Source organism: Pseudochaenichthys georgianus, chromosome 4, assembly GCF_902827115.2.
Source record: "Pseudochaenichthys georgianus chromosome 4, fPseGeo1.2, whole genome shotgun sequence".
Classification (NCBI taxonomy): Eukaryota; Metazoa; Chordata; class Actinopteri; order Perciformes; family Channichthyidae; genus Pseudochaenichthys; species Pseudochaenichthys georgianus.
In genome coordinates, this window is record NC_047506.1 from 263,920 (window position 1) to 290,648 (window position 26,729).

At 41.0% G+C, this 26,729-nt stretch overlaps 1 protein-coding gene across 1 annotated transcript in view; it reads right to left on the bottom strand.

The window, feature by feature from the left end:
- tp63 (tumor protein p63) overlaps positions 1-20,682 on the bottom strand; it is a 68,761-nt gene extending 48,079 nt beyond the window's left edge. The window contains exons 1-2 of the mRNA XM_034080248.1: positions 20,584-20,682; positions 17,936-18,056 (exon numbers count right to left, since the gene is read on the bottom strand). Coding sequence (XP_033936139.1) covers positions 17,936-18,056; positions 20,584-20,663 — 201 coding nt within the window. The 5' untranslated portion in view covers positions 20,664-20,682. The remainder of the gene's footprint in view (positions 1-17,935; positions 18,057-20,583) is intronic.
- Between the last annotated feature and the right edge of the window lie 6,047 nt (positions 20,683-26,729).

The following is a 26,729-nucleotide window of genomic DNA, read 5'->3' on the forward strand; positions in this document are numbered from 1 at the left end:
CAGCAAAAACTACGACTGTGGAGGATTTCTATCTTAATTGCACTGCCTTTGCTTCAATTCTATCGTATTTAACGCAAACCAATGTTATGTGCACGCTTTGTTTCGTCCACATAGGCGCACGATGTATTCCCAAATGGATAGAAGTCAATGGATCAAAGTAATCCATGAGGCCGGCAGCAGGCTGCAGAGTGAGAGGTGCAGTCGTCTGTGTTCTGTGAGAGTTAACCTGCAGCAGCATTAGCATAAGAAAAGCTCCTCTGCACCCCCTAAGCAATCCTCATGCAGACCCCCCCCCAGGGAACAACAATGTGACTCCTGTAGATTGCTTGTATCTATCAGAGAGGACTGATGTATCTGTTGTGGAAACATGCATTGATTCTAGATAGTGTGACGGGGCTCTGTAGAAATGTGGGAATGACTTCATGAAGTGGAACGGGCTTCGGACAAGTGGGAAGCTGCTTTTAGACCTTTGTGGATCGTGCATGGGAATGCCCTAGTTTACAACTATTGTTTTGCAAAGTGTCTAAATCTAGCAGAACCTTATTTTTTAACTGAAAACTCTGCAAGCTAAAATTTTGAAAAGTCAAAATCAGTCAAAAATATTTGGCTGAAAATGACGTTTTTCTTCTCATAGTTTATTCAGTGTGTGGGGACATTGGACTTATGTGTTTTATTATATTTTAAGGAAAAACATTGTGCCCAAAGACGAAAATATAGTACGATTAGAATATGGCTGTATCTCAGAAACAAAAAGGAGCACCGTTGAGCGTTTGTAATTTATGAAAATGCAACACATATCAAAATATGTGCATGCGTACGTAGTGTAAGGCAAATACGTCACGTGCAGGACGTTTAACAGGAGGGCATTAGTTGTCAAGTGTTCACGATGCATATCACGTACAACCAGGTTTCATTATTGCCTTGATATGTTGCCAAAAAATGCTTCCAAATTGTTTTAGGTTTTTCCTTATTTTTCAAAAATGTTGACTTGAATGTTAAAGCTGAACTGAGGGTTTTCCTTTTATCCAATAATGTCAAAGTTATTCTGTTAGTTATTGCCCCAAAGTATGTCAGTACCACACTTCAAAGCTTTAGACCAGGGGTGTCAAACTCAATTTCATCACGGGCCACATTCGCATAAAGGTTGCACTCAAAGGGCCGGTTGTAACGATATAAATATAAATATAAAATAATGTATTATATGACATTATTGCCTCTGAATTGGATTATTATCGGATAGGATAATAACTTCGTAGTTAACTACGTCTGAAAGCAGAAGTCCAGGGCAAATAATTGCAAGTCTCTTCAATGCGCATGTCACAAAACGAGATGCATTGTGGGACATGTAGTTTATGGGCAACCTGCTTCTGTAAAGTGGCATGTAACCGGTATAATAAACGTATTATATTCTTTGCAAGCTCTTGCGGGGCCGCATAAAATGAAGTCGCGGGCCGGATTTGGCCCCCGGGCCTTGAATTTGAGACCCCTGCTTTAGACCAATCAGAACACATGTTATCATACTAAATATAATCTATGGACAGAAAAATAAATAACTTTGTTGGCTACAATAATAAACTGTATTTGTCTGCTTTACAGAAAACACAACAACAATATTCAAATAAATACAGAACAAGATAAAATATCTAAAGTGATCCGACTGAAATTCCCTTGAATTAAAGCTGACAAGAAATTAAAATAGGTTAAAATAAAACAATTTAAAAAGAAAATGTAAAATAAAAGCAAAACAGAAAAAATACAGTAAAACATGGACAATGATACCGGTGAGAATCATGCCATGCTTTTCTGGTTATCACCCCGTCCCCTTGTGTTATGAAGGTTGTTCTGCATGTAACCGGTCTGCAGAGTCTGGGGGTGCCAGTGGAGCCTCGCAGATCCAGATGGGGGTGCTGCAGCCCCCTCAGCACCCCCCCTTCCCGCGTCCATGGTACTCAGGCTGAGTTCAGGCTGAGTTTCGTGATGTCTCGCTGTCTCGCAGACCCCACGCAGCAACCAGGAAACGACACCAGTAGTAGAGCAGCAGCGAGCCCCGCAGCGTCCCGCCAACACGGCCCCCAGACCCCACGCAGCATTCTCATCTGTGTGTCCTTACTGGTGTCCTTTCCTGGTTGCTAACAAACGCCATTGTAACACATAATCCCTGATGTTCTGCTGTAACGGTGGTGGACTCATGAGAGCAGAGTGGGCGAGCTGACCAATCAGAGCACAGTGGGCTCACAGGGAGGGGGGGGGGGGGGCAGGAGCTCCAACAAGGAGGACAGAGAGTGAATACACAGACTACACAGAGATGCTGCATGAGAAACCAATGTGAGTTTGGATCTATTCTAGTGGACCTCAACAAACGAATTATGATCAGTGGAAATGGCCATGACACGCGACCTTTAACCCAAATTAAAAGCCATATTAAAAAGATAGGTATTTTTAATGTAGCACTGCTCGCTGCTCTGCTAGATGACGAGGGAGGAGGTCAGACACCGCTTCTGTTTCTGCCGGGCGGGGGGCTAAAACTCCTGCCCTGCGGTCAGAATAATTTGAAAGCTGTCTGAAAAGTTAAGCACAACCACGACCTGCAGTCAGTGTCTTCAATCAGCAGCCACACCCTGCTCAGGTCGGACCCCCGGGGGCCGGCAGCCTGCAGGTCAGACCCTCACAAAAGGCAAATCAACACTTTAAAGAGCCACATTCAGAGCAGAGCAGAGCCAGCCCTTCAGAGCGGATAATTAGTTCAGCTAAACAAACGTACCTAATTATGGTAAAACAACACTGGCACCTGAAAGCAGGTTAGAGCACTGAGGGTAAGGCTGCAGTGAAATATACAACAAGTGTCCAGTATCTGTATCACACCGAGTATACTGGCTAACGACTGCAGAGGGATTGTAAATCAACACGTAGCTTAACAGTCTTTTTTAATGAACTGGGATTTCTTGCATGCTTAAACTTAGAAGACAACAACGAACGAATAATAAAACAAACCTTAAAACTAGAAGTGCTTTTGGAAAAATTGACATTTGCCATAAAGGGAAAGCCTGAAGTGTTCCATCAAATATGGGGGGAATTCTTGGAGTATCTGGAAATACATGCGCCTCCTAATTGACCTTGTCCTCTACATTGGTTGGATGTGATATGCCTGCTTGTCTACCGGCCCTGTAACTTGCAATGTTTAAATTACAATGTTTACCACATGTCCACTTGTGTATGTATGTGTATGTCTTTCTTTTTATTATTATTTTTTTTCTCTCTTTCTTGTATTATTTTGTTTTTGATTTTCCTTTATGGGATATATACTTGTACAATGTCTTATGCTGAAAAAACGAAATACCAATACAAATATTTGTAAAAAAAAGGAAGTGCTTTTGGAGAATTTAAACCTCAACCAAAACCATACCGTAACTCTCAATGCATTTTTAATTATGCGTGTATCCGTCCCGTTAAATTTAAAATATACTGCAGATGTTTCTTTTACAGAAGTGTGTCATATTTTCATTACACTTTTTAGGTGTTTTTATGTTTATTGTACACATCTATTTCTGTGTTAATATATGCAAAATATACCAAAGCAAATTCCTTGCATGTGAAAAGCTACTTGACAATAAACCTGATTCTGACCAACTTTTTTCATGCAAAATGCCTTAAAATGCAGTTTTCAGCCTTTCAAATATGGAGATTTGACGCTTTTTTAAATGTTATATTACATCTAAGTCAATATCTTTGCATTTTAAACTGACAAAACACATTTAGCAAACGCCTAAGAAACTGGGATGTGTATGTTTTAATATTTTCTGACTGAAGGAAGGAATAAAGGAATTATTTTTAGACAATCGGAAGTTTTATCTAAAATGAATTAATGATAAGTTGCAGCTCTATTCTACACTCTTTGACCAAGTTTAATGAAAATCAGCCCATAGTTTGTCCGTAATCCTGCAAACAAAACAAAAACAACCTTCTCGGTAGAGCAGGGTGTCTGCAGGAATCCTGAAGTCAATGTAAGACCTGTAAAGACCTTTTTTAAGACCCTTTCCATACATTTTAAGACCTCATCGCCACTTGGAGTTCTAACCGGTTACCTTGGCGACACACTTCACCTCACATTGACTATATACAGTATTGATTGTCCTTCCTCCTTATCTTCCATCCATTTGGACGCAGACTTGCATTTCCCCATAACGATGTTGCTTAGCAACCGGCGTAAACGGACCTTCGCGCGCTATCAAGCAGTGAGCGTGCGACGTCCTGTTCAGATGACGTCAGACCCAACGGGATGCCATCAATAAACTCCACAGAATCACACGACACACCTACGCCATGACTACATTCAGGCAGACTGTAGAACACAACCTCTCTGGACCATTTAGATACTTATTGGAAACAAGCTACAAAATGTAATACCTTGGAAAATGCCGTTTCATACTTTTTAATAGCCTTAATTTTCGCTAAATTGATTTATCAACTTGTAATACTTTTTAAGACCCTGCGGACCCCCTGTAGAGGTAATGATGCTTATTTTTATTATTTTGTATTTTATAATTTTTTTGTTATTATTTCTTGTTCTGTCCTGTTCGTCTGTACAACACTCTCTTACATTTTGGCTACTTGGTCTGTTTTGGTTATAATTGTGGTTTAAATATTGTACGCCTTCAAGTGAAGATCAACTATGTACGACTTGTCAATTGATGTACAATAGTAGAGACTAAGCTGAACACGAGTAGCTTTGAACTGTTGGTCATTTGTAACTGTGGTTCCTATCAATGTACCAAATGCCTTTTCTATGTGTCTTCAATAAAAAAGTATTTGTGGCACAAAAATCTGTCTTGATACTGTGGCTTATATTTTTAAACACTTGTAACTAGGGATGTAACGATATATCGCGATAAATAAATGTCTCGATACCGTCGTGAGACTGACAAAATCTTTAATTTATTTTTAAATTGTTTTTTGTTTTAAACCTTTATTTAACCAGATGGTCCCATTGAGATCATCGATCTCTTTTTCAAGGGAGACCTGTCCAACATGGCAGCAAGTAGGTTACAACATGAACATAAAACAACAGATAACACAAAAGGACATCGTATTTACAGGGCTACATGTTCACACCTAGAGACATGGACAAGTACCAACAGTATATCTATATCTCTGTCAATAAGCCTCACCTTCTTGGACAACTGTATTGTTGTTGAAGTGGTGGAGAGACGATGCACATTTTGACCCACTGCTGACCCATGGCCAAAGCATATCTCTGTCCCAGCAACATCAGTACCAAGCGAGAGAGTTTTTCCACAGCAGGGGGTTTTGCAAACGCCCGAACATCCCAGCTTCTACCTGGAAATGTGGACGTGCTCATATTCCTAACATTTTTTTTTCTTTATTTTTCAATATCGCGATATTATCGTACCGTAAGTTTTTGGTATCATTACATCCCTATTTGTAACATTTCCTTTTCTAAACTCTCTATTTAGAGAAGTTACATCTTAAGTGCATTAGCTCTGTATTACAGCGGTGAGAAACTAGAGATCTGCAGATCCAGCGGCTCAGACCAAAGAGGCTTTCCTAAAGTTTCTCCCTTTAAAGAGGCTGGTCCTTAAGTCACATGGATTAGTTCGGTCTCAGGTGTCAGGCACAGACACCTGCCATGAACACAGGATGAGCTCCATGCAGAGAGAGAGAGTCACCTGGGTGGCATCACTAAAACCCCAACAATCAACTGCCTCCAAATCCTGAAACGCTCCTGTTTAAAAGAAATAAACCTAAGCTGCTTTCACTCAAACTCATTCACATATTCAGTTTCAAAAGCTGCCAGAAACATTTCAAAAAGGGTCAAGAAGAAACCAGATTCCTCCAGGTCTTTGGAGATAATTCTGTATGCTACATTTAAAAAGGTGAAAGGTGGCTTCCTGGTTGTTTTTTTAAATGACATTCCTATACAACAGGTCCAGCACACTTTTGTTTTACATATTTAATTGTTAAAAATATATGCGGATCATCTCTACTATTGAAATGGATGTCAGTCCTTTTTGCTGCTTACAATTTGCTGTCCAATATAGATTTAATAATTTGTCTGTCAACAATAAAGTTCTCATAATCAAGTGTGTTGTTGTTGTCCTAATTCAGGGGGGTCAAACTCAAATACACAGTGGGCCAAAGTTTAAAAATGGGTGCTAGTGGAGGGCCGGACTGGTTCAATGTTTATTGCAGAACTTATTGAAATGAACTTATTGCACATATTGAACCTGGAACTAACAAAGCTTAAATGATTGCCTATAAAAACAACATTAAATAATCAGCTGCATTCATTTCTCATGGCTCTATCTGCAGCTTTTCAGAGTCATTTCTCATGAGTACATTTCCCCACAGGCCAACAACAGCTTCAACAAAACTATTCCCTCAAAGAGAAACCAAACATGCCCTGCTGTCGTGAGAGAGAAAGTGCAGAAGGAAGCATCCATTGAACTCAGTGTGCTGCTCTGGGATGCTAGCTCAGATACTTGGCGTCTCATCAGGGAGCAAGGTCATCAATGTTTGGGCTCAGGCTCTGAGGAGACCCTCAGGATGGAGGGAAGGCGTGCAATATACCGGCGGGCCAGATCTGATTAAACATTATCCTGCGGGCCGAAATTAAATCCACCACGGGCCTGATTTGGCCCCCGGGCCTCGAGTTTGACACATGTGTCCTAACGCATGTGCAAATTACATCTCTAATAAATCACTTTTTGATCTGTGATTGTTTGAATTCGCCATTTCAGTAAAGTACAAACCCCTTCATTTAGTTTACGAGTTTTTTCCTATAATCGTTATATATCGTATCCAAAGCTTGTCCGATGCCGGAGTATTGTTTTTTTTTATTGTTCTTACGTCATTTCGGATGAAAGAAAAAGCATTGATCTCTAAGTTTGCTGTTTAAAGGAAGTCTTGATCACTTAAACCCAAAACATGTTCAGACAATACTTTTTTCTTCCTCCTGTTCTGAATCAACCCCAGCAGTTTAACCCGTATGCACATTGAGAGGAAGTGAACAAAAAACAAAACCTATCTTAGGGCTGCGCGATATTGGAAAAAACTGACATTGCGATATTTTCTTTCCCATCGATATGAAAAAATACAGGAATTGAAGAAAAGACAGTTCGCAAACCATCCTTTCTTGAACTTTGATGCGATACAATTCGTATTTTTTTAACAATATTTAACCGGATGAAGGATTTTAGTCACGGACTTCTGGATCTTAAGTTATCAGAGCAACAAGCTGAGCTAGCGCGGTTATCCTGCTGTGATCAAGAAGGATTGTGATTGGTGGTTTGCTGTGCATGCGAGAGCCGTGCACGTTTTTCTTTTGTAGCAAGCAGCAGAATAATTGTAACATGACGTGTTTGAGTTCATTTGCCTACTTAATATCGCACGTCCTAAAAAAAAAAATCCTCGCACGTCCTGCGATGTGAATATCGCGCATGCGCATAACGCGATTATCGTCACGACCAAAGGTTGCGTTAACCGAATATTTTCCGCCATTTTGACAGATTAGAACAAACTCGGAACAGCGCCAAAGCTTCCCCGCAGCGAGGCTCCGGCGTTAAGCGTGCCTGCCAAAAAGGAAATGATACCGTTTCCAAACCCAAATCATTGAAATGCTTTACGCGCCCCGCCCCCCGTTGACAGTTCACGACGGGCAGTGAAAAAGTCTAGCGCAACCTCTGGTCACGACACAATATATCGTGCAGCCCTGACCTATGGATAGATTGTGTTTTACAAAAGATGGTTATAGGATATGTATATGACAACTCCTGGAGGTTTTAACATGCGCTCTCTTCTCTCTGAAAGGATGAGACTTACAGTTTCTTCAGTTGAACCTGACCTGATACAATGCTGCTGCAGAGAGGCAGTTAATCCTGGGTGAAGCTGTGAGTAAGAAATATAAAACACAAGAGATGCGGGCGATGGGGCTCCTGCTGCTGCACCACATCTCAAACTGACTCACACTTCATTAAGTGGCCCTCGCTCCTTGTTGCTACGCCTTAAAACACTTTTTTTACGCGCTGGAGGCTATCCGGTGGGGCGGAACAAAACACAGAAAGTCCTTATAATGGTCAATAGTTAATGCACGGGTTTAACTTGGATTAGTTTCTATTAACTATTGAATAAATATCTGCATGTTCAGACACATGAAGGGCCAGATGGACTTTCTACGTGTAGGTGGAAGTAGTGACTCATGATGAAGACAGCTCTGACAATGCCAAAGAACCGTAACACGTGATGATGACGATGGTAACAGAACTGATTGCACCATCCGGCAGATTCTTTTCAGATGATTTAAAAAATGTATTTTGTTCCGGTCGTGATCGTGGGAGTTTATAGTCGCAGTTCGTTAGAATTCCTTCAGTGTTCAGGTTCGGGAGGTTTTAACGGTTTCCTCGTCAATCTGATTTAAAACCACTGGTAATATATATATACAGAAGAAAGCAGTTCCACGTACACAATCTGAGTTCCTCCCTGCATGCTGTTCGGCTGACGTTAGCTCAGCTCGTTTCTCGTATGACTTTAGATCAAGACATCCCACAACTTAAACAATGTATCTGGTTTAAATAAAAAGTTAAAAACAGCAAAGTGAATGTTTAAAAAGTGGCTTAAAGGTGGGGTAGGTAAGTTTGAGAAACCGGCTCGAGATACACTTTTTGTTATATTCCATGGAATGCTCTTAACATCCCGATAGCAATGAATATCTGAAGTGCTTTGACAACAAATCCATAACAAATGTCATCTGTAGAAGCCGTGATACTGTAAAAAGTACTACCTGGCCTACCTGCCTGTCAGCCTTCCATCGGGGCACACACTGATCTCGTGCCCTCATTGGTCATGTGCGCGTTCCTGTGTGTTGGGGGAGGGGCTCTGTGAGGAAGTGGCAGATTTTCTCCGGTTGTGTATTTTCAAATTCTAGCGATCTCGAGCCGGTTTCTCAAACTTACCTACCCCTCCTTTAATATATCTTTTAATGACAGCTTTTGACTCCATTACAGGAGACCAGATGAAAGGCAGTGTGTTCCCATTAAAATGACGCATGTCTCTGAAACTACACTAAATATGTCATACAGGTCTAGTCATTTTAATTAATCATCTAAAGAAGTGGTCGAAAAGTAACATTTTAAGATACTGAAAATTCACCATGATAGTGTGAAAGCAACATAACAAGTGTTTTGTTTTAATCTGGACATTTTCTTACTGTTGAAGGTAAAATACTGTCTCACAGTGCAGGGACTGACTTGGGCACGAAAGCTTTTATGTGCGCATCTCCTCTTGCTTGGAACAGTCTTCAAAAATAATTGAAACTGAGCAAATTGGTTCCCCTGCATGTTTTTAAAGCTCGGATAGGTGCAGTGCTCTTTGATACTGTTGGTACTTGTCAATGTTGATAGGTAAATGGTAAATGGTAAATGGACTGTACTTATATAGCGCTTTATCCAGTCTTTAAGACCCCTCAAAGAAAATGTACATACTACATGTCGTTCACCCATTCATACTGAGCAGTGTATCTTACTCTAGGAACTAACACGCATACACATTCACACACCGTTGGCCATCGGGAGCAACTCAGGGTTAAGTATCTTACTCAAGGATACATCGACATGTTGACTACATGGGCTGGGATCGAACCCACAACATTCTGGTTGAAAGACGACGGCACTCCCTCGCAGCCACAGTCGCCCTGATAGGTGTGTAAATGTCGCCCTGTAAATATGATGTCCTGTATTGCTTTATGTTGTTTCAGGTGTCACCTACTTGCTGCAGGTCTCCCTTGAAAAGGAGACCAATGGTCTCAATGGGACCTACCTGGTTAAATAAAGGTTTGAAATTCAAATGAACAGTAAAATGCTTTGAAAATGTTAAAAGCATTCCGCATTTCTTTAATCTATGTATTTTCTTTTGTAAATTGTGTTTTACAAAGTACAGAAAGGGCAATCATAGTAAAGCCTTACCATGAGAGATGACCAAAGGAAAAGCACCGTTACTTTGATTCAAATGAAACATTTCTGAGTTTGATAACTTCTGGAAACATTTCGGAAAATGCAAGAACACAACTCGACTAAGAATAAAACATAGGTCCAATGTTTTTAGAGATTTTAAAGTAGGAAAAGTGATTTATGAAACCTTTACCAGCAGATATAACAGGAGAGAAAGGTGATCCGCAGCCATCACACATTAGAGGTGAGCTGAAACATGTAATCAGATGTCAGAGAAGCCGCGTGTTGATTGTTCTCCTGCTGTAAAGACTAAAGTCTCCACGCACAGCTGATCAGAGCGTTATCTGCCTGTGCAATCAGCTGTTTGGGGTAGGATATAGCGTTTCTCCTGCCACTACTTCTGCCACATTCCTTCATGTTATTCTACCCTCCCCCCCCTCCCACCTTTACACAGTGAAGACAAGCACTGATAGATGAGTCCTCAGAGTGCAACAGAGGCAGGTGCTGCGTTAAATTGTTGCCCCGCAGCTACAGACTTCTTTAAAACCAGAAATTAAGACTTTTCTTTTTACCGCTGCTTTTTAATAAATCAAATATCTATTAACGTTGTTATTTTTCTACATGTGATTATCTTTTATAAACGTGCGCATGCTTGTTTATTTGATGTGGAACTAGAGATATCATTTTCTCTGCACTGTAACATTGTCAATTCTCCTGATGTGGAACTTCTGAATCTTACACGGCACCGTAGATTTTAGAATTACATTTTAAACATGCCTTATTATATTTGAGATTGTTTAATATTAGTATCAATACATAAATAAGGTCTGCATCTGAAACATGTCGTGCCTCTAAAACAAATCAAATAGCCTCACTAGCTTCTACTGAAATCTCTCACCAGCAAAACACCTCGTCAGTTAAAAGCCATTTTACGTTTCATTACTATACGATACAGTATGTATTATCATTAAAGTATTACTATTTCGGCGATTAGATAAAATATAAATTATATTTGATGCAACTTTAGTTTCATTTCCATGACCTTTCCAAAACATTGGGAAAAATATTGTTTTCCAGAACTTCTCCAGGGCCTGGAATTAGCATTTTCAATTTCCATGACTTGTCCAGGTTTCTAATGAACCGTTTTTATTTTGTGTCTTCCACGACTGTCTCTTTGCTGTTACTATGTACATGTCCCCTCTGTGGGACTAATAAATGAATTCTGATTTGTATTCTCCTTCCTTTTTAATGACTGTTTTAAATCAATTAAATAATGTGTTTCTTCTACACTATACCTACTGTAGTTTTTATTTATATATATATTTGTATAGTTTTTGTATTTTGTATCTTTCAGTACTGTCTCTTTGCTGATACTATATGCATTTCCCCTAATCAAGGAACTCTGATTCTGATTATAATTCTTATTCTCCTTCCTTTTTAATGACTGTTTTTAAATCCATTTAATAATGTGCTTCTTCGACACTATACCTACATGTTTTTAATGTTTTTGAAAGCACCTTGAATCAGAAACAGGTTTATTACCAGGTAGGGTTACACGTACGAGGAATTTGACTTGGTGTCGTGGTGCATACAAACAAGAATTAAAAACACAGGTTGAGGTTATTAAAAATAATTAAAAATAGAGTAAAATATAACAGTATTACATTTCAGTGGAATTCAATAAGAAGGAATAACATAAGGAATGAAATCGTAGTAGGGGGAGGCGTGTGGCGCAGTGGACTATTGCGTGGGCGTTCGGATCAGGGGAGCACAGGTTCAAACCCCGCTGCAGTCAGCATGTCGGTGGCCGTTTCTCAATGTCGAGGAGGCTTGCTTGGTAGCACATGTATGCTGGGCATTTAAACAGTGATTGGGCGCCACTCGATGACGTAGTATGCTTGAAATAGTGGCTCTGGAGCAGCTTTACTCGACATTGAGAAATGGCCGTTGTGTCCCTGGGACACTTCACCCCAAATTGCTCCTGTGGGGATTGTCCACAGTATTGAGTATGTGAGTCGCTTTGGATAAAAGCGTCTAACAAGTAACACGTCATGTACTGTAGTACAACATTGCCTCGTTGCTGAAATACACTGTATAAATAAACCTGCCTTGCCTTACAGAAAGGAAAAAAAGGTGAAGGAATTTCAGATTAAACATACAACCCTCACCAATACAAATACATCCCCCAGGGCACTAAACACTGAGCTGCATTTAAATGAATAAAGGAGGAGGTGGAGGTGAGGGGGGAGGAGGAGAATTGGGGGGGTTTTGATTTGGCCCACCACCACCTCTTTTCATCCAAGCTAACGATCAGGGCTTGGTGATTGGCAGACGGCCATGGCACGGATGCTGCCCAGAGTTTCTGGCATGCCAATCAGCGCACCACGCCTCACTGTGGTGGAGGAGGGGAAGGTGGGGCCATTAATCACCAGTTCAAGAGAACATAAGCTCCCCGGGGGGAAGTGCAGGGAAACATTACTCAGCTCCTTGAACACCATTTTTCTTTGCTTTTTTTCACGCTGGCTGGACAACAGCATTCCTGCGCAGGGAGGATACGAGCTCATCATCTGTCAGGACACTGAGGTGGAAGAAGAGCGAAGGGCTTTTACTTTTGGGAAGAGTAGGGATACTGAGAATAGTTTGAAGTCAATCAGAATCAGAATACCTTTATTAGTCCCACAGAGGGGAAAGTTACATCGTCACAGCAGGAAAGAGCCAAAGACAGCTTAATGTTACCGAAGAAGCATGCAAAAGTGTTAAAGATACAACAATTATAATAAGAAAAGTTACACAATTTGCTCCAAAGTCCTGCATTTAAAGTCTTAAGCCTCTTACACACCAAACTGACACCAAAGAACACGTCCTGACGGAACGTCGCCTCGCGTCTCCTGCGTCTTGGCCAACAGTCGCACTGGAACACACCGCAAAGACTTCAGCCGACGGCCAAGTAGCACGTACGCACTGCGCATGCGTGAGTGGCAATAACTCTCCTTACCAGCAGGCGGCGGTAGTGTGTATTCGTCATTCAAAAGAGGCAACAACCGGAAGACAGACTGCGTGATAACCGAGAGAAGAAGAACAGACTGCGTGATTAAGGCCCAATCCCAAACCACTCCCTCGACCCTACCCCTCCGTGACGGAGTGAACTCCGTCTGCAGCCACACTCGCAGCTCAACGAGGCTCCTCCTGTCAGATGGAGGGAGTAAACACAGCAGCAAGCTTTGGGACGGCCTCCCCTCTCTCCGGCAGAAACAGGAAGTGCCGTCACTGTTTGTAACAACGGTTTCAAATCAGCATCTCTTAGACAAAAAGTTTAAATGAATAACTCAAATAAAACATCTTTCATTGTGTTTCAAAGCTCTTTTAGTTTTAAACCTGATGTTTATAAGCTTCTTAGTTTGTAAATATACACAACTTTATAATAAAATGCACACATTTACCTTTTTCTAGACTAAACACAGGTTTGATCCTAAGTTAAAAACATATGAGGTCATCATGAGGTCACAGTTTATCAGTGGATGTTTGCTGGAACTACTTGTACACAGCATGTTTCCTGAGGGACACACACAGCGTGACTCCGGTCAGGTAGAGACCGGTCTCAAGTCAGCACCGCTGCAGACTCGCTGATTGAGGGCTCGATAGCCCACTCCCCCTCCACACTCGTTGCTTTGGAACAGCCCTCAATATGGCGGACCCTCCGTGTGAACGCGCAAACGGAGGGGTAGGGTGTAGGGGTAGGGTGTAGGGGTAGGGTGTAGGGGGCGGTTTGGGAATGGGCCATAAACAAACAACAAGTAGCGCGTGCGTTCCATTTTCACTCGACAGCGAGAAGCTCATGGGGCTTTCCTGAACCTGTGTCGAGAGCTGGAGTTAAATGAACTCTCAGATTTGCCTCTGATTAGGGCGTCAGGACGCTCATCGTCAGGACGCTCATCGACAGGACGTTCATCGTCAGGACGCTCATCGCCAGGACGCTCATCGTCAGGACGCTCATCGTCAGGACGCTCATCGACAGGACGTTCATCGTCAGGACGCTCATCGACAGGACGTTCATCGTCAGGACGCTCATCGCCAGGACGCTCATCGTCAGGACGCTCATCGTCAGGACGCTCATCGACAGGACGTTCATCGTCAGGACGCTCATCGACAGGACGCTCATCGTCAGGACGCTCATCGTCAGGACGCTCATCGACAGGACGTTCATCGTCAGGACGCTCATCGACAGGACGCTCATCGTCAGGACGCTCATCGACAGGACGCTCATCGACAGGACGCTCATCGACAGGACGCTCATCGACAGGACGCTCATCGACAGGACGCTCATCGTCAGGACGCTCATCGACAGGACGCTCATCGACAGGACGCTCATCGACAGGACGCTCATCGTCAGGACGCTCATCGACAGGACGTTCATCGTCAGGACGCTCATCGACAGGACGCTCATCGACAGGACGTTCATCGTCAGGACGCTCATCGACAGGACGCTCATCGTCAGGACGCTCATCGACAGGACGTTCATCGACAGGACGCTCATCGACAGGACGCTCATCGTCAGGACGCTCATCGACAGGACGCTCATCGACAGGACGCTCATCGACAGGACGCTCATCGACAGGACGCTCATCGTCAGGACGCTCATCGACAGGACGCTCATCGACAGGACGCTCATCGACAGGACGCTCATCGACGGCCCGACATCTATCGACGCCGAAAATCGGCTCGGTATGTAAGGACTTTTACTGAAGTACAAAAGTATTGGCATCGAAAAACTTAAGTACCGAGAGTAAAAGTAATCTTGCACAATGGCCCATTTCAGAATCATATCTATGAAACGACTGGATTATGATGATTGGTGCATCGATGTGTTTATCACAGCTGGTAAAGGTGGAGCTGATTTTAATTACTCGCTAGTTATCTCAACCTGTAATTCTATGTCAATGTTTATACAATAATTTAGTTGTAGATTTTATTAGACGTTAGTGAGCTGGATCATTTGGCTCGGCTCTCTTAAAGCGCCGGCTGTTTCGGCTCCCACACAGCTCTTCATGTTACCACAGTTTACCACGGAGCCTCAGTATCGCCGCTGCGAGGCTCTGGTGCTCCACTAGCACCGCTCATCGCGTCCAAATCGCGCACATTCCGTGTTGTCCTGTAGCAGGCACCGCCGATGTCGGGGAAACGATCTTCAATACTCCGAAAATAATCCCACCAGACTCCTTTGCCCCTCCAACAGAGGGATGTCCTTGTCCTTTTTCTTGATCTTCTCTCGAATTATTAATATTTGTGGACGCCCTCGGCTCGAGTTCAGGGCGTCCCGAGCTGAATAAGGGCGTCAAATGACGGCAGGACGCCCCCCTGGCGGAAACGCTGGAAGTAACTAAAGTTGTCAGATAAGTGTAATGGAGTAAAAAGTACAATATTGGCTTCCAAAAGTTAGGGGAGTAGAAGTAGCGGCAAAACATTTAAATATGTAGGTAAAATCCAAGTAACTCAAAATTGTACTTAAGTAAAGCAGTTGAGTATTACCTCAATAAAAACTGTTAAACAAAATAAAGCAAACTGAGACTGTAGTTATAGTCTGATTATAACATGTCGTGCTGCCGTCTGTCCCAAGTGCACAAACTGAATTAGGAAAGAAAGCATTTAATAGCCTTCAGAAACTGTTTCTGCTTGATTTAAAAGTCCTTTAAAAAGGTCCTTACACACCAAGCCAATTTCGGCCGTCGATAGATGTCTGGCCTTCGATGAGCGTTGTGTCGCCCTACTCAGATTGGTGTGTCCCGCCCCGTTGTGTCTTTTCGGCCGTGCTGACACCTTCCGCCGCCGATTCGGCTGTCGGTAAAAGGCCGTCGGCTAAAGAAATCACTCTGATTGGCTGTTCAGCTAGCGAATCAGTGCATGAGAAGCGAAACGGAAGTGAGGGACCCAAACAAACTATTAAGAAGGCAAATCTGAGATTTCATTGAACTCCAGCTTTCAACACAGGTTCGGGAAAGCCCCGTGAGCTTCTCGCTGTAGAGTGAAAATGGAACGCACGCTATTTGCTGTTTGTTTATATCACGCAGTCTGTTCTTCTTCTCTCAGTTATCACGCAGTCTGTCTTCCGGTTGTTGCCTCTTTTGAATGACGAATACACACTACCGCCGCCTGCTGGTAAGGAGAGTTATTGCCACTCACGCATGCGCAGTGCGTACGTGCTTCTTGGCTGTCGGCTGAAGTCTTTGCGGTGTGTTCCAGTGCGACACGTGGCCAAGACGCAGGAGACGCGAGGCGACGTCTGTGTCAGTTATTTGGTGTCAGATTGGTGTGAAAGAGCTTTAAGTCACAAATGAGCAAAATGGCCAGGACTACCTTGTAAAATGAGTTATTGATTTCAAATGGTTGGATATAAAAATGTATTGTAAATCTTAAATAAAGGTGCCCAGATGAATGCTGAAAATAAATAAAATAAATAAAATAAATAAAATAAATAAAATAAATAAAATAAATAAAATAAATAAAATAAATAAAATAAATAAAATAAATAAAATAAATAAAATAAATAAAATAAATAAAATAATGAGATGACTGAGTGCTGCCTGTCTCACGGAGGCCACCAGGTAATATCAGACCCCCCCCCACACATCTCACACAGATCTAACTGATGCTCTGCACAATCCTCTGGCTGTCAAACCGCTCTGCACCACATTTTCACAAACTGTCTGCGGGAAATTCCAATGTTATTTTTTTGTAAAAATTGAAAGTAGATTTTGCGTTGAAGGCTTCAACCACTGGAAGTCCCAGATACTCAGAATGAAAGCGATAAATCCCCTACTAAGAAACTGCCATAAAAATATATATACACAACTATTTTCTAATGAGTTATTCATCTTAACCGACAAGGGCTTGGCGCTAATTTGACATAATATAGATATTGTAATAAGAGACTTACATTTTGGATATTGTTGTATATTGCATATTAAGCAAGTGTCTTTTCTTGGCTTCAAAGGCTGAATATAAAGTTATTTAGTTGTATTAACTTGGCACCGGTGGTAATAATATTCCAGAAACAATTTAAGGTTAACAGCGATGTTTTACAGGTTGTATAACATGTTGAACTGAATGCGGTCATATCATTTTGAATTCCGTTCATTGGAATTATTTTTAACTGAGAGAGCACTGAACAAAAGTTAATCTGTTGTGCCGCCACAAAGCTCGCTCGATAGAGCCGGTGTGGCACCAGGGTCTATGCAGGAATCCTGAAGTCAAATGTACCCTTTCCATACATTTTAAGACCTCATCGCCACTTGGAGTTCTAACCGGTTACCATGGCGACACACTTTACCTCACATTGACTATACACAGTATTGATTGTCCTTCCTCCTTATCTTCCAACCATTTGGACGCAGACTTGCATTTCCCCATAACGATGTTGCTTAGCAACCGGCGTAAACGGACCGTCGCGCTATCAAGCAGTGAGCGTGCAACGTCCTGTTCAGATGACGTCAAACCCAACGGGATGCCATCAATAAACTACACAGAATCACACGACACACCTACGCCGTGATTACATTCAGGCAGACTGTAGAACACAACCTCTCTGGACCATTTATGTACTTATTGAAAACAAGCTGCAAAATGTAACACCTTGGAAAATGCCCTTTAATACTTTTTAATAGCCTTAATTTTCGCTTCAATGCCAAAAAAGTCCTAGAAAGACAAGGTAAATTAGAGTAATTTAAAAAAGAGGAATAGTTTCGGCGAAAGCTAAAAAGGTACCGTGGGGTCAGAGTAGCATTTTCCAAAGGGGGGTTCCTTTAGCATGAAACACTTGAAATAACTAAAGGATCAGTTAGATTAGTTGCCTTGTGTTGAAAGGTGCAATATAAATAACCCTGCCTTGCCTTCAATAAAAGGCACCGGTGGCCCGAGAAATAATGTTAAAGAAACATGTTGTGAATCTGGCGTTGTGCCGTACAGCAGACCTACGTACTTACAGCGAGCGTCTCCTCCGGCTGGTGCATGGTGATGCAGTCCATGCTGATCTGGATGGTGTTTCCTGCAGATCCGTCAGCTGCTCTCTCTCTGAAGATGGGCTGCACCGAGTGAGCCGCTGATCTGAAACCACGACAGAAACACACCAGACTCAGGGACAGTTTCACTCCACAGGCCACAAGACTGTTATATATGGGGTCAGATCAGCCTCAAAAATAAATAAATGCACACAGAAGGATACACAAATCTCCATCCGCACAAATATATTTCTGATCCACACACAAATAGTTACATCAAAAACATATTTGAGTGTTGTTGCATTTCTATAAAAAACCCTTGCGAGTGTCTTCGGCCAATCAGAGGTCTGCTTCATTTCACCTGAACTTTTGAAAGAACATGCATAACTTATAATATAATTATTCATCTAATATATCAAATTCCAATTACTTGTATATAGACTCTCCTTGCACTATTTCTATTCTATTTTATTTGTATTTACTTGCACTATTTTATCAGTTGTATTGTGTTGCACTGTTGGAGGAGCCTGTAACCTAAGATTGTCATTGATATATCGACATCGTAGCGATGCACACATGACAATAAAAGCCTTGATATTAAAAAGACATGCAAATCGTTTTTTTTTAATTCTTTAGAAACAACTTATAATCTACATTTAAGAATAATACATCAGTTGTTCCAAATATGTGGTTCCTTTCTTTACAGGGATTGTAGGGCTGTGCAATTAATCGTATTTTAATCTCGATTTTGGCTTGCAACGATTACGAAAACAACGTAATCGAAATAAAACGATTATTATTTTTAATTATTTGTATTACTTTTTTTATTATTTTCTTTTTGAATACTTTTTTTTATTCAGTTGAATTATACTTAAAGTTCAGGGTAATCAACTGTTAAATCATACTTTTTTCAATCAATGGATGTTTTCAAAGTAAATGGATAATCGTTTTTAATAATCGTGATATCAATTATTGACCAAAATAATCGTGATTATGATTGTTGCCATAATCGAGCAGCCCTAAGGGATTGCATTAAAGCAATAAAGTAAAACAAGAATACATGATATTAGATTCAGCATTGAGCATGTTAGGTAAATGACGTTTTACCCGGAAAGAGTTTTAGTTATCACTGAATATTTTGTTTGTACGCCTCTTGCGTTTAATATTCAGTCTGAAGCTCAGGTTTCCCCCTTAATGTTTCCCTAAGTAGCTTTAAAAGAAAAACTATCTATTCATATTCAACTCGATGCGTAATATTGAAACAACCCACATGTTTTTATGTCAAATTGAAATTCTATACTTATTTACTTGTATTTGGAAATATTGGGATCTCCAATAGTGTTTAAAATAAAAGTTGGATTTAAAAACAGCTTATTTTTTGTATTATTTTATCTGTTTTATTGTGTTGCGCTGTGACCTCAGATTGTGATTGATATATCTGCACTGGAGCTATGTACAAATGACAATACAAGCCTTGAACCACTTCATATAAGTGGCCATATCGTTTTTGCTTTAACTTGTCATTGTGAAGGAAAGGTTGATTGCACAATATTTTGTTTATGTCGGGGTTTTCCCTCATCCCCCCCCCTTGGGTAGTTTCCTGGATGCCTTTGGTCCCATAGACTCTCGACAATCCAACCAAGAAGGCCACATATTTCTGTTGGACAAAACTACACACTAAAGAAACTACACATACAAAGTTATATATAAGCTCTGACTCTTGGATAGTGGTGAAAACAGTATAATTCTCAGAAGCTCCTAAAGCAAATGACCCATATTTAATTCTTTCAATGCAATCCTTTTTTCAAAGACTAATCAAATACACGTACAAACAACGGAGAACATGTAGCTCCACTTAGTAGCATGTCCATTGCTTCTTTTAAGATTAAAGTAGCTAGCAGCATCTCTTAAAGGTGGGGTAGGTAAGAATGGAGAAACCAGCTCGAGTGCGCTAGAATTTGAAAGTACGCAGCGGAAAAGAATCTGCCCCTTCCTTCAGACTTCCTCACAGAGCCCCTCCTCCAACACACACGAACGCGCACATGACCAATGAGGGCACGAGATCAGTTTGTGCCCAGATGGAAGGCTGACAGGCAGGTAGGCCGTCCAGTTACTTTAGCCGGCTCAGATGATTGGTCGTGCTTTTTACAGAGCCACGGCTTCCACAGATGACTTTTTTTTATGTATTTATTGTCAAAGCGCTTCAGATATTCATTGCTATCGGATGTTAAGAGCATTCCATGGAATATAACAAGTGTTTCTGAAGTGAACTACCTACCCCACCTTTAAAGTAGATACAAATCATATGATTAAGTCCTTAGTCTATATTCCCTGTCATTTACAACATCATATATTGGATATATATTCTTGCTATTCCCCTGATGGTCTGAATACGTTTCTAAAATGCTCCCTAGTAGGGAGCGATGAGGAAAAATAAAAGAGAGAAGCTTTATAAAAAAGGGGGGCTGTTTTAGCTGCTTGTGGTGAAATGGCTGAACGGACCATCGGCAAAAGTTGTTGTTCAAAAAGCGATGGAAAGTCTAAAAGCTTTTTACCACTATAACTATAACTATAACTCTGTTGAGTACGTTTGCAGATTTACAGCAAAGAGTTGTTTAGGATTATTGACTCACTGGTCCAGCATGTCGAACAGTTGGTTGAAGACGTCCTGGCTGAAGTAGTCGGAGGGCTGAGCGGACGGACTCTGGGACATGCTGCTGAAATCTCTCCAGGACAAACGAGAGGAAGCGTCCCGGAGTCTGCAGGGAGACACAATCAACCACCATTAAAATCCTTTTGTGATGGAGTATTTTGACATCATCATATTACTGCTTTAACTTCCAATACGTCCGCCCCTGATACTATCGGCACTTTAATTACAACCATTATCTAGTCAGTTCAAAAAATAAATAAGCCAAACCTTCTGCAACATTAGAGCAATAAACACATTAGTTCATAAGTAATTATGTTTGCATTCAGGATCGTGACTTTTGTTTTAAGGCTTTTATTGTCATGTGTGCATAGCAACAGTGTAGTTATGACAACAGTGCAACACAATAACACAGATAATAGTGCAAGTAAATGAAATAAAATAGAATATAGTAGAAATAGTGGCGAATAGTCTATATCAGGTGGGTCAAACTCAAATACACAGTGGGCCAAAGTTAAAAATGGGTGCTAGTGGAGGGCCGGACTGGTTCAATGTTTATTGCAGAATTTATTGAAATGAACTTATTGCACATATTAAACCTGGAACTAACAAAGCTTAAATTATTGCCTATGAAAACAACATTAAATATTAAATAATCAGCTGCATTCATTTCTCATGGCTCTATCTGCAGCTTCTCCAGAGTCATTTCTTATGAGTACATTTCCCCACAGGCCAACAACAGCTTCAACAAAACTATTCCCCTCAGAGAGAAACCAAACATGCCCTGTTGTCCTGAGAGAGAAAGTGCAGAAGGAAGAATCCATTGAACTCAGTGTGCTGCTCTGAGATGCTAGCTCAGACACTTGGCATCTCATCCTGGGAGCAAGGTCATCAATGTTTGGGCTCAGGCTCTGAGCGGAGGAGACCCTCAGGATGGAGGGAAGGTGTGCGTGCAATATACCGGCGGGCCAGATCTAGGAATTAGAAATTATCCTGTGGGCCGAAATTAAATCTACCAAGGGCCGGATGTTGTGCCCTTGAGTTTGACACATGTGGACTATATACAAGTAATTGGAATATTGATAGATATATATATATAAGTTGCAAACAGATGAATGTTATGGATGTTCTTTCAAAAGTTCAGGTGTTTAACAGTCTGATGGCCTGTGGGATGAATTAGAGCAATAATTGATAATTAATTATAATGTTTGAATTCAGGATCGTCACTTCTGTGTTTCTTCATTGGGAAATTAAATACCTTTTTACTGTCCTTACTGACTTACTACTATTGGCCTTTTTTTTCAAAACAGCACAACTATTTCAGTAGTAACTTTTAAAAGTAAAACAAGCAATGAGCAAACAGAAGTGTGTGTGTGCAGGCTGAGGTTTGGCCACCCAGCCAGGAGCAGGAGGAGGAGTCCCGCTGGCAGCCATTCATGAAGAGCACCTCCTTTGTGCAGAAGTCAGCCTGCATAATGCTGAATATTTGTACTACACATAATGGTGATTATGCACCATTCAGACAGAGGCACTTTGACCCGCTCCCCTGAAACATTACACCTGCTCCAGGGCTCAGCCTGCCATTGTTCGCGCTGAAGTGGCGCACGCTGCAGTCGGAGGCGGCTGGAATTCCCCCCCGCTCTAATATGATAGCTCTGCTGCAGCTTCTGGTATGTGTACAGCTGGACGGGGGCAGAATCTGGAGCTGGCACTATTCTGGGTTTTGGAATTCCCCAACACTGCGCGCTGAATGATATTAATATCTGACTTACACACACAGGCATATCTAATGAAGCAAATCATTCCACTTATGCAGGACGTGAAATCGTGAGGGAGATTTAAAAGAATAAAATAAAGAATCTTCGGGTAAATGTTTTTCTTGTTCAGCATCTGTAAACAGTTATGTATTATTTAGTATACACCATCTATAACAGGGTATATGCAGGAAGTCCTTTTTTAAGACCCTTCCCATACATTTTAAGACCTCATCGCCACTTCGAGTTTTAACCGGTTACCTTGGCGACACACTTTACCTCACATTGACTATACGCAGTACTTTTACCCGGGAGACCGAGCAGAATATTTATTTATTTTACTTAAGTCAAGCTACATCCGCAGAAATTAAAACCCTAACCACAATCTTTTACTAAACCTGACAAAAGCTCTTTTAAGTGAAGATGGAGAGGGGGGAAATTGAAACGATGGAAGACCAGGATTATCGTACAAACCGTCGTATGAGATGACCTTTTGGCATAGTGGGATTCATACTTTTGCTCAATAAATATGGAGGCTATGTTGAACTTTCTTAAATCTCTTTAACGGTTGCAGCACTATTCATTCATCACAAAAAATATATAGTTTTGCTTTATGTAAGTGATCATTAAAACGTGTTTGAATTATTGTTAGGCACTTACTTACTTACATTCACTATCCCTAGCAGTTACATACATCATAAGTTTAAAGTAAGGTCTATAATGGGATGTGCATTTGACTGTATTTCTACATCGGTGCTGCATTGTGGTTTTATGACATTGAAACTACTACACCGCACGTGTTAAGATCAAACTTTGGACATAAGGACCAAACCCTCGGGTTGGCGTTCGGTGTTGGAACTTTTAAAATTGCATTGTTTCTGTTCAATCAAAACGAATTAAAAAGGCTGGTTGGCAGTGACTGAGCATATAATGGATGAATATGAACAATAAGGCGTGTTGCAGGTGGAGGTGTCATCCCAGTTAATTGAGGATTTAGGTGTGGTCCTCCTCAGTTAAGCCTCCTTTGATTTTGGCTTTAATTGTCTTTAAAAAAGAAAGGGCAGAACTCGTCACCAAGACGTTTGAGTTTTAATCCGCAGCGTCGTTTGTTGACCCGGTAAAATGTACAATATAATTATAGTGAAAGGCTATCAATACGCTTTACTATAATCATAATAATCCGTAGCTTACACCGACCGATTACACCATAATGTGTATTTTTTCTTACACTGGGACATTTACAAAATATATGTTGACAAGATATATATCGTATTTGAAATATAGAGTTATAGAAGCAGGAAAATACTGAGAATAATAACCCTTTGATGCAAGTTTGGTTTAGTTAAAATAATAAAATATGTAATTAATTAATTAATAAAAAGGAATAAAAGTACGGCAATTGAGAACGAACTCCCGTTGGTGACATTTTGATGTAGTTTTAGTAGAATTAAATATTGCAGTTTAACTTGAAAAGGCTGCAGAGTTATTTTAGAGTGTTGTATCCCTGTCCTGGTGTTGTTTGTCTGCTCCTGGGTGTCTGGTTTCTCAGAGTGTTTCTCAGTCAGCCCGAGGCGCAGGCTGTTCAGCTTCCACTTAAAGACGGAGCAGCGCCTGCAGACGAGAGCGGGCCAGAGGTCAGCTCCAAACAGAAAACGGCCATTGTCTCGTGGCAGGTTGGGCACAGCGACCGATGAAAATGCAATCAAAACAAACAGCCCTGCCGATCGGGGCCCTTCTCCAGTGTCCTTATTAATCACTTGTTCAAAGGCCTGAGACCCCCCCCACCCCTCATCTGTCAGCCGCGGCTGCAAGAGGGACATGACTGCAAAACAATAGAAAGCCCCCAAAGTTTCTCCTGCGCTCATCCCCTGACTTTTACAGAGGGAAACAGTCGGAAATCCTCTGGGGCCAAAAGCACAAATTCCTCTCAGGTGGGGGGTGCACAGAGAACAAGAGAGCGGAGGAAAAGACACACCTGACGCTGAATAACCTAAACACAGGGTGTATGCCGGAATCCTGAAGTCAGATGTAAGACCTTTTTTAAAGACCTTTTTTAAGACCCTTCCCATACATTTTAAGACCTCGTCTCCACTTTGAGTTTTAACCGGTTACCTTGGCGACACACTTTACCTCACATTGACTATATACAGTATTGATTGTCCTTCCTCCTTATCTTCCAACCGTTTGGACGCAGACTTGCATTTCCCCATAACGATGTTGCTTAGCAACCGGCGTAAACGGAGCTTCGTGCTATCAAGCAGTGAGCGCGCGACGTCCTGTTCAGATGACGTCAAACCCAACGGGATGCCATCAATAAACTCCACAGAATCACACTACACACCTACGCCATGACTACATTCAGGCAGACTGTGGAACACAACCTCTCTGGACCATTCATATACTTACTGAACACAAGATACAAAATGTAATACCTTGGGAAATGCCGTTTCATACTTTTTAATAGCCTTAATTTTCTCTAAATTGATTTATCAACTTGTAATACTTTTTAAGAGCCCGCGGACCCCCTGAAGAAGCATCAGCGTCGAAACGTTTTCTAGCTCAGAAATGGATGAAAGCAGGACTTAGACTTAAGATCTTCTGACAGCATCACACAATAGGTTTTATAGGAGCTTTCATTTCAGATTACGGTGGCCACTCACAAAAATGATTTTCATCACGTCTCATTTCATATCATTATGTCTCATTTGTGGGCAAATGTAGTACGCTTGTTTATGCGTTGGGCATTTGTGAAAGGAGAAAAAGTTAAAAATGATTTAAGAAGGGATGATTTAATTACACAACTCTATCATGTGTATTAATAACGTTATATCAATATTTAAATTTTAAATATCACGGTCATCTCTACACCTGTTCCAGAGCCATCGTGGTTCAGCAAGTTACTTATTGGAAGCAGAAACTGTGCTTTTTGTCCAAATATTAAACACAACAAGAAGGTAATTGTGTGACATTACACTTAGTAAATGTATCTGGAAATGATATAAATAATATTAGATATGATATACTGTAAGCACACAGTCAAATGGGATTAGTGCGCACTGGAAGTGTACAGGACAGAAAGTGGATTACGTTTTGTTTTAGTTTTAAAACTGTATTATTGTTTTTCTAATTATTTGAAGACGACATGAATATAAATCGGACTACAAGTGAACACAATATGTTAAAGATTGAACTTGCATGATGTCGTGAAGTGACCTAACCGGCATAGCAAAGCTGTTGGTGTTCATTTCACAGTGTTTCAGTGTTCGCAGGTAAATAACTGTTTCTTGGGTTTTACATATATACAGAACAAATAAGAAATGTTTGTCTCAAGACAGATCTAGATAGGTAGGCCTGTACATATTAATACATTGGGAGACAAAGCATGAGGCATGTGCTTTATGGTGTATAATGCAGATTGACAGGATAGCATTTAATTAAATCATTAATAATACTGATTAACACCATTTAAAAAATCTAATACTTTTGTTAGCAGTATTTAACAAGAAAGTATAACTAACCGTTTTTTTATTGAGTTGCCGTTCTAGCTCTGTTTTTAATGTTAATTTTAGGCCTATTTTCCCTTCCCTTTTGCGTTTCATTTCCTGCACGAAAGGTGCTGTAAAAATAACATTCATAATTATATTTAACCACCCCAAACTAAATATGTAATCTCACAGAAGCAACACCATTTTCTGGTCTTCTGTTATCATCCTGACGTTGGTGTTGACCTAAAGACGTTTATGGACAAGATATATTGTAAAAAATCTAGTATATCATACAAGATATTTTATTATATAATATTCAAGATTCAGTATTCACCTCGTGACTTCATTCAGTCGTCCATTATTCTCGATTAAAACACCTGACATTTCTTGAATAACAGCACACATTCGTATTGAAAGGGCCACAAGTTGGTCATTTAATCCGCGTTTGCATGCATTGATGCTATAAGTACGCCACGTTTATAAATATAATATATGGGGAAGGAGCAGCAGCTGAGGCTCCAGGCAGACACAAATGTTTGTAGGTCGCCTCGGACCTCCACACAGCTTCAGTGAGACCGGCAGTTCACGTCAAACACAGTCAGCAAGTTTCAATAACTCAGATATTCATTTGAGGTGAATTAAAGTAGCTGAATGTACATTTCTACCAGATGTAAAATGTTAAGTAGGATGCTGCTTCACATGGCTTTAGACACACTGTAAAGGAAACTCATTTAAGTGTACACAACATGTCTGTACTTACCGATGAAAGGGAAACTCTGGGTAATACTGCACAGCTGTGTATGGAGAATTCATGTTGTCATGCCAAAACTTCACTTTTAAATATTAAAAATGATCAGCAGGACCGTGCATCAACAGATGTACAAGAATAA